This window comes from Mizuhopecten yessoensis, unplaced genomic scaffold (genome assembly GCF_002113885.1).
Source record: "Mizuhopecten yessoensis strain PY_sf001 unplaced genomic scaffold, ASM211388v2 scaffold716353, whole genome shotgun sequence".
In the NCBI taxonomy this organism is placed as follows: Eukaryota; Metazoa; Mollusca; class Bivalvia; order Pectinida; family Pectinidae; genus Mizuhopecten; species Mizuhopecten yessoensis.
Window position 1 is genome coordinate 989996 of NW_018480074.1, and position 9335 is coordinate 999330.

A 9335-nucleotide genomic window follows, 5' to 3' on the forward strand; every position below is an offset into this window, starting at 1 on the left:
TAAAACGTCAGAATAATTTCGGACTACTACCAGTATTGAAATAGCACCCTCTCAATCACGAATACCTTGTACAGTTGAAATCAAAAGAAAATTCACACGAAGATATTAAAATAATTTACAGTACCTGGGCCCATTCTGCGTATCCGGTTGTTCGGGTGTGTGCAGGCCTTACAAGGCTTTGTCAAGGCTCGTCTGAAAGCAGCATCAGATTACTATGTCCAGCCTTATATCATGAACAAACAACCTTGGTCCAACCGTTTGGATCGCGATAAACGAATGCAGTCCTGGTAATATATGTGTAAGGTAATAAGAGACTGAAAACGGCAAGATAAGTCAATACAAATAATTTAATAGTAACATGTATAACAAACAAAATGATTTTAAACAGATACAGAGACGAATCATGTAACTAGGAGTAAAATTATAGTTCACTCCATGTATACTGTGTCAGAATCAGAATCGGTTGAAATAGAAAATACTGTATACTGAAAAGAAATACAAAATAATCGAAGTGACATATTTTCTTATCCAAGATACCTTTATCTTCATACTGAAAGAATATTCGATGTCCAAAATCATTTCAGTGTTACCATCGACAAAGACTTCGTATTGCAAGTGACAACCAAATACTCTCAAGAAATGCTTTTTATTTCTTGTGAGGTCAGCATCATTTTATTGGTGTCACCCAACTTGATTTTAACTAGTATCATACAAGTAACATGATGTAACATGATAAGTGGTAGTGCCTTGTCAGGTATCCCAACAAAAAATGTTTAGTTGTAGGAATACTTTTTTTGACAAAAGCCATTGCCTTAAAACTAATAAGAGGCCCAGAGGACCTGTATTCATGTTTGTTGAAGCAATCAGACATGGCAAAATACTCTTAATCCCGTTTCACATTACAATCACCAAACTATCAAATAAAAGGTGTATTGCCAATACTTTTTCCATTTTGAGACCAACCTCCAAAAACCAAAAGGAACAAAACCCCTTATTTTATGTAACATTTGACACATCAACCCCTTCCTTTCCATGTTATTATCCCAAGAATAAGTCTAAAGGCTAACCCTGGTAAGATGAATGCATTTTCTCTTCAGTCCCACTATGTATGTATAGGGCAATACAGTGAGGAGATTTAAGAAGCACAACTGTATGACCGATTGTTTTAATGGGGCCCCACCTCTCCAGCCCTGGGTGTCACACTATGTATGTATAGGGCAATACAGTGAGGAGATTTAAGAAGCACAACTGTATGACTGATTTGGGAGAGGGGGGCACTCTGTTTATATAAGGCAGAGTTCTTTTGAAGCAAGGATGCTTTAGATTAAATTTTGCTAAAAACTCTTAACAGGTACTGAAGGAGTAGGATTTTAAAGATTTACCTCCATCATTTAAGTGAATTGCCATTTTATGCCAGAGAGGGCACACCCTCCTTTTACACAAGACTGAGTCCCTTATGTTCATATCAGATCTCAATTAGTTTTCCTATGTAATGCAATTTTAGAGGCTGTTTTTTCGTGTATGCCTTGGTCGCAAGTGGTTGTACATTGCTTGAAAGTGAAACAAAAGTCCCTGACATGATGCCATGACACCCTCCTGTTCATGTTATTACTTAGACAAGTGGCCAATTGGTATTTGGTATGGATCAGATTCCTCTCATTGTTATTCAACAGTACTTTGATTGGTGTTTTCTTCTATTTCATAAGTTCATAGAATTGTAGACTATCATGTCCATTTAATGACTGCATGGTGGGTGATCAAAGACCCCTGTGACAATTATATGGTGGGTGATCTCAGGCCCCTGTGACAACTGCATGTTGGCCGATCTCAAGACTTCTGTGACAATTATATTGTGGATGATCTCAGGCCCCTGTGACAGCTGCATGGTGGCCGATCTCAAGACTTCTGTGACAATTATTATTGTTGGTGATCTCAGGCCCCTGTGACAGCTGCACGGTGGCCGATCTCAGAACTTCTGTGACAATTATATTTTGGGTGATCTCAGGGCCCTGTGACAACTGCATGTTGGCCGATCTCAAGACTTCTTTGACACAGCTACATAGTCACTGATTTGAGGCCCCTGTGGTATCTGATCACAGTGACAACTACATTGTTGGTGACTTCCAATATCTGTGACACAGCTACTTGGTAACTGATCTTAGGCCATTACCATTTTTGACACAGTTACTTGGTAAGTCATCTCAATTCCTTGTGAGAGCTACATTGTTGGTGATCCTTGGTCCCTGTGACACAATATACAGTCGTTAACTTATACATGTGTCAAAACTATATGGTCCATGAGCTAAGGCCTCTGACAGATGTGTTCATAAAGTGGTCGCCGAAATGATAACAGATCTTAGGCCCCTGTGGCCTCACTAAACCATGTAAGTCATCTTTGGGCTCTTCTGATACAACTGTATAGTCAGTGACCCACAGTTCCTGTAATAATTTCATGATTGTTGACATCTTGACCTCTGTGATCTTTAGACCTCAGCTGACCAACATCATTTGGTCTGTGACCTCCAAAGACCAGCTTTTGTCCATCTCTATCATATGACTAAGGTTCTGGACTTTGATGGCGCGCAGCTGGGGTATGGACCCGGCACTTGACAGCTGCCCAATCACCATCACATATTGACCTGTGTAAATGATCAACGATAAATGTTAAATGTGCATACAGGTTATGCAACACATATTGACAGACTCAGTAAATAGACATAAGTTGATTTAATATTGGTAGTCTGAAGGACAGATACTATATTGCAATCTGAATCATATAAATTTAGTGAATAGATAAATAACTTCCTGTAATCTTTCCATTATTGATTTTCATAGGATTAGTTTGCATAACCTGGTATTTGATTTTATGATGAATCAACTTTGATTTTCATATTTCATGTAGTTCCAATTAACACTTTCAGGGGATTGAAGTTCTAATCAAGTCAATGGAAAGTAAAAAAAAATCAAAAGAAATAACCTCAATTATGAAGAATAGAAAGGTATCCATGCTGACCTTTACTTACAATTATTTGACAAACAAGCATAATGGAAAGACGCAATAGTTTCTGATACGGAAACTTTGGTGGTTAATGACTTTGCTTTCTTAGCTGTATTAACAGTATTTGGAGTTGTACATATATATTTAGTGGCTGTGCAATGAAAACGTAAATATTGTAGCTTTAGACATCACCAATGATACGTCCAACATCACCACTCATCATACATCAGTCCAACAATGTTCATATATGAAATGTAAATTCTTTAACGCTGTACAGGTTTTGATCTTAGCCACCAAAATTTAAAGTTTAATTTTTGTATGAAACGAGAAAAAAAGATATAATACAACATCTATTTAAACAGACCAATCTTAATCTTCTCCCCAAGGAATGGTATCTTGCTGCAACCTAGGATCTTGGCTGCCCCAGTGCCATCATCTATCAGGACAACATCACTACCGTCATCAACCTGGAACAAAAACATGTAATTCAGTCAGTACTGTCATCAGCCTGGGAACTAAATCACTGAGTCAGTACTGTCATCAGCCTAGGAACTAAATCACTGAGTCGGTACTGTCATCAGCCTAGGAACTAAATCACTGAGTCACTACTGTCATCAGCCTGGGAACTACCGTGGTAAATCACTGAGTCACTACTGTCATCAGCCTGGGAACTAAATCACTGAGTCAGTACTGTCATCAGCCTGGGAACTAAATCACTGAGTCGGTACTGTCATCAGCCTGGAAACCAAATCACTGAGTCAGTACTGTCATCAGCCTAGGAACTCAATCACTGAGTCGGTACTGTCATCAGCCTGGGAACTAAATCACTGAGTCGATACTGTCAGCCTGAGAACTAAATCACTGAGTCGGTACTGTCATCAGCCTGGGAACTAAATCACTGAGTCGATACTGTCATCAGCCTGGGAACTAAATCACTGACTCGGAACTGTCATCAGCCTGGGAACTAAATCACTGAGTCACTACTGTCATCAGCCTGGGAACTAAATCACTGAGTCAGTACTGTCATCAGCCTGGGAACTAAATCACTGAGTCGATACTGTCATCAGCCTGGGAACTAAATCACTGACTCGGTACTGTCATCAGCCTGGGAACTAAATCACTGAGTCACTACTGTCATCAGCCTGGGAACTAAATCACTGAGTCGGTACTGTCATCAGTCTGGGAACTAAGTCTGGGAACTAAATCACCGAGTCAGTACTGTCATCAGTCGGAGAACTAAATCACGGAGCCAGAACTGTCATCAGCCTGGGAACTAAATCAATGAGTCAGAACTGTCATTTATCCTTAACATAAAATACATACATGTACTAGTATTTCAGTCAGTACTGTCATCGTCTGTTTCTTAGTTTCTTACCACTCTTGAAAGTCTTCCCTAACCCTACCGATCTGATTGTCCTCCTTTACTTGTAGCACTCTGAGTGTCCCCCTTAACCCTACCATTCTGATGGTCTCCCCCTAACCCTTCCACTCTAATTGTCTCCCCAAACCTTACCTCTCCAATTGTCCCCTTAACCCTCCCACTCTTGATCATCTCCCCATTTGGCTTTACCCTACCTCTCCAATTATCCCCGTAACCCTCCCACTCTTGATTAACTTCCCTAACTGTTCCTCTCCAATTGTCCCCCTTAACCCTCCCACTCCGATTGTCTCCCCATAACCCTACCTCTCCAAATGTCCCCCTAACCCTCCAACTCTTGATTGCTCCCCTAATCCTGCCTCTCCAATTGTCACCCTAACCCTCCCACTTCGATTGTCCCCCTTAACCTTCCCATTCTGATTGTTTCCCCTCACATATAATTACCCTACCTCTCCAATTGTCCCCAAACCCTGAACCCTCCCACTCGGATTGTCCCCCCTTTACCTTCCCATTCTGATTGTTTCCCCTTACCCTACCTCTCCAATTGTTCCCCTTAATCCTCCTATACTTATTGTCTCCCCTAACCTTACCTTTCCAATTGTCCTCTTAACCCTCCCACTCTTGATTATTTCCCCTAACCCTACCTCTCGTCTCTCCTAACCCTACCTCTTGATTGCCCCCCCCCCCCCCCCCCCCCCCTCCCCCCCCCCCCCCCCCCTTAACTTTCCTCTTGTCTCTGCAGATGTTCATTTGTAGGGCTGTCACAATATATTATTGCAATACAGAAATGAAATATCACTTTACCCCAATATTATTCAGAAGCATGTTTTGATGTATCTGCTGAGTGTTTTTAACTTTTCAAATTACTACACATTCTAACAAATATGCTTATAACTATAAACAGGCTATTACTAATGGTGGTAATGATGATTGGTTTAATGAAAAACTTATATATGTCTCTGCTTAGACGTGTATCTGATCCATAGATCCTTTTCTAAATTGAGCACTTTTTCCTATAGATATGGACTCGACCAATACATGTCACAATTCATTCCTTCTGTATTGCAATATATCATGAGACACTCCTGGCATATTGAGACACCTGTAGTCCCTTGTCTTTGTAGCGAAACTGGACTGGGTTGATCGTCGGTGACCAGGTAGCTCAATTGGTAGAGTGTCTGTCTAGAGTTCAGAGGGTCCCGAGTTCAAGCCTGCTGGGTTGTAAGTAGTTTTGTCTTTGGGGCGAAAAGAAGGGATGAATATAGCAGAACTGGACAAGGTCAATTGTCAGCGACCTGGCAGCTCAATTGGTAGTGTCTGTCATCAGAGTTCAGAGGGTCTCTGGTTCAAATCCCAGTCTGGCCGTTGCATTGCTCTTTCTCCTGCAGTTACATGTTTCATTTATAATTGTCCTCTTACCTCTGTGACAGTTCCTTGTATCCAGACCACAGACAGTTGAAATTGTCGTCCATGGCAGTACATTTGCAATGTTTTCATCTTTTTCACTTGATCTGACCCCTCAGATGGAGTTGGGACTCGCTGGCAGGTCCTCAGGTCATTAATAAACACCTTCCTTGATGGTAAATCAAGGAGCTTTGACATTGTCAAATTTTATAGCTGCAATACAGAGAATTCAAAATGTCTTACTTGGTTATAGACAAATTAATTTCTTATTTCACATAATTTTGGCCCAAAAAATTACTTGTTTCTGCTATTTAGATTTCCTGTCTCAAGTTTGAATCTGGCAAGCACCATGCAGTTGAATCTTCAAACACATTCCAAATTTGGATAAATATTTTCATGAAGTTGTCATCAGATATCATCAGCAAATGGGGGAATTATATAATAAACTTTTTCCAACCAATGTCAACTCCATAGTGTTGGTCATGTCATTAGTACCTCCCTGAACAGTCTCAGATAAATATTTGTAGCAACTTTTAAGATTTTACGGATTAAACAAGCTGTCATATAGTTTATTAATGTTTTATGCGTAGGCCTTTATATTATGCAAGCAATTTTGTTAAAGCAATCCAAACTCGTGTGATTGAGAACACTTGTCTGTAAATTATTATCTGTAGAAGGCACAGGGACCTGATGATTTGTTCCAGCTAGGTATATTTGGGCCTAAATTGAAGTTTTCAAAGTTATATCACAGGTTTTAGGAGTTTGATAAACTTTTGGTAAAAAATGCCACATGCAAGGATGGTTTAAACGAGAAGAGAGCTTTCCTACGTTCACGTAGTCCTACGTCCGTGTTTCAACAAATTCTGAGGTCCCTGTGCTGTGGTTGAAGGTGGTCATTATCTATCAGAACTAGAACATTTATATCATATCCTCGAAAAAACAAAATAGAGGTCGATTTTCGTATTAAATGTTAACATTTCGAAGAGTTATCATACGTCACTCTAATATAATAGCCACGATAAGGCCTGCCTCCTAATCCCGTGGAAAAGTTTGTGTTTCCCGCAAAAGCATTTTTAACTTCCGGTTAGTACGATAGTAGGACATACTGCAGACCGGATCGGATTGGACAGGATTACACATGTCAATTTCGTGTCGACGATATCTTAGCCTAAACTCAACACAATCATTTAGGGTAATGAAGTTGATAAATATACACAAAAACGTCAAAGTTGTCCAGAGACGTATATACGTCTCTGAGTTGCCCGAACAAGATTTTTTTTTGTATTATGCAATTTATCCTCTTGATATTTAATTTAATTTGAATAATTCTTCACATATGAATATTGCACCCAAACATCTAACATTTTTTTATGTAAAACGTTCGTACTACCCCACCCCAATTATGAAAATAATGAAAAGGGGTATGCTGGAAATGGACTCTACAGTAATTTTGCAGTCGAGATTATAAGATTGAAACTTAAATACATCTTCCACAATTTACCATCCACAGTCGAGATAAAACATAATTATTAATGATAATAAATCCCACACTCAAACTGAATCTTTAGATATGATATCATTTCATTATATTATATAAAACTATTATATGATATACAAAGTGTATCCGACATAGCTAATACATATCCCCCTTTAAAAACTTTAACAATGTCTTTTCTTCATGTTTTAACACAATTGACTTAAAACTAGAAGAGTTGTTTCCCCTTTGCCACAAGTGTGAGAACAAAAAGAGAAACCGAAGCGTTAAATAAACAACTCAAAATCAATAAAACTAAACCAAATATGAACGAAAGAATTATTTACATGGAGACACTTGAAAAATACAAGGTTAGTAAACCCAGGTGTCCCGGAAGGGTAAGCGCGTTCTGCTTCATCGACCAAGTAATGTAACGTACTCACATCGAGAACTATGGCAGTGACAACAAGACCATATGACACACCACGGAATTAGATTATCTAAGTCTAAGTTATCTAAGTCTGTGGACACACTAAGGATCGTGATAAAAAAAACCACCGACCTTCACATCACACAAAATCAAGCGTATTTTTCCCTATAAAATCATAATTGCGACCATAAAAAATGGCTTTAAGTCTCTTAATTGTTTCTCTCCAAATTGTTACAAAATAAGAGTTCATTATTAATAAATAAACAGAACAAGAAATTAGGCTTGAGCACAAAATCCATGCTTGAGCATGAGAACGCTTTCATGAATACGGGCCCCGGTGTAGTCTTCTACGGAATCAACCAGTATCTTGAAAATCGCATTCCAGTTGATAGTAAGAGTTTCTCGATCTAACGATCCAACATGTAAAGTTTACGTATCTTTGCATTATGGATAATATTTAGATCACCAGTTACTACATGTCAAACTTGACGAAAGATGTATGGAAAGATGTGGAGCAAGAGGATGAGTTTTTCCAGGGTGATCGAAATTCAGCTGTTGTAGCGTATGCTTGTAGTTTGGATGCAAAGAGTTAAGAATAATTGTAAGAACTGGTTGGTGTACTTTTTGTATCTGAAGTATGGTATGTTAGCTTCGACGGACTTTATATGTAGGGTGATACTGATGTAAATGGCATCTATCCCTTTCATGAAATCCCGCGTTATATATCGGAGATTCATGACTTTACAAAACATTATGACTTCTCTAATCTTACTATCAAAACTATTTATTTCCTACAGCAAACAATGACGTTCGGAAAAAATACAATTATCATAGAAATCTATTACAAAATCTACCATTGTAGTGGAATTCTAGAAAAAAGTATCGAAGCATATTATTAATTTTGTAAATAAAGGATCACAATGTTGACCCAATGCAACATAATGATAACTGTATTTTCAATCTCAAGATAGCTACCATATCTCGTTCGCGTCTTCACTCAATCAGTATTTTCTAGAAACTGTTATTTTGAATGACAGAAACAAACTTTTAACACTGCATGACATGAGCCCTGGATGAAATACCTTAAGACAATAGCTTTTGTTTCTTTGTGATCGTGGTGCAATTAGGAAATCCTGTACGATTACTGACAAGACAACTTCTAGAATCCTCCGAGATGCCCAAACATTTCAGTATTAATTATTTTGTTACAGTTTCTGAGAATTTTGTCTCGTTTTACACCAGTAAGCTGGTGTACTTTTGCCTTTTGAGAGACGAAAACGAGTGTCTTTAAAAACTACGAAATATATGACTTGATGTCGAGGGTAAACAATTTCTTTTGAGAATTTTATAAGATTTAGGTATTATCCTGTGACGTACATGTTTCCATTTCACGAATTTCATCTGACCTCTCACTTTGCTACAAAACCGTCTGTCGTCGCCCGAGTCTGCCGGTGATAGGTAATCTGAGTTTATATTGATATGAGATGACAAACAAGGTTAGTGAACTAGAAACTAAGATAATAGCTTTCCACAACCTCTTGTCATTCTGTATTAACCGAGTCTGAACTGTTTGGACTAAATTTCGAATAACAGTATTTATAACAGTTAAAACAGAGCATTACAGGTTTAAAAGGTTGACATTTACATTCTC

At 38.6% G+C, this 9335-nt stretch overlaps 1 protein-coding gene across 3 annotated transcripts; it reads right to left on the bottom strand.

Moving 5' to 3' along the window:
* Window positions 1-328: 328 nt before the first annotated feature.
* On the bottom strand, window positions 329-9086 carry LOC110443615 (recQ-mediated genome instability protein 2-like). 3 transcript variants are annotated; one of them, XM_021487942.1, is made up of 4 exons: window positions 9062-9086; window positions 5796-5993; window positions 3363-3465; window positions 329-2639 (listed from the first exon to the last, which is right to left on the bottom strand). In XM_021487942.1, exons 2-4 carry the CDS (start codon window positions 5976-5978, stop codon window positions 2491-2493), a joined length of 435 nt encoding a protein of 144 aa, XP_021343617.1. In that variant the 5' UTR covers window positions 5979-5993; window positions 9062-9086; the 3' UTR covers window positions 329-2490. The 3 variants fall into 3 exon arrangements, with proteins under 3 accessions (XP_021343617.1, XP_021343614.1, XP_021343615.1); XM_021487939.1 differs by lacking the exon at window positions 9062-9086 and adding an exon at window positions 6776-6864; XM_021487940.1 differs by lacking the exon at window positions 9062-9086 and adding an exon at window positions 6609-6864.
* Window positions 9087-9335: the final 249 nt, after the last annotated feature.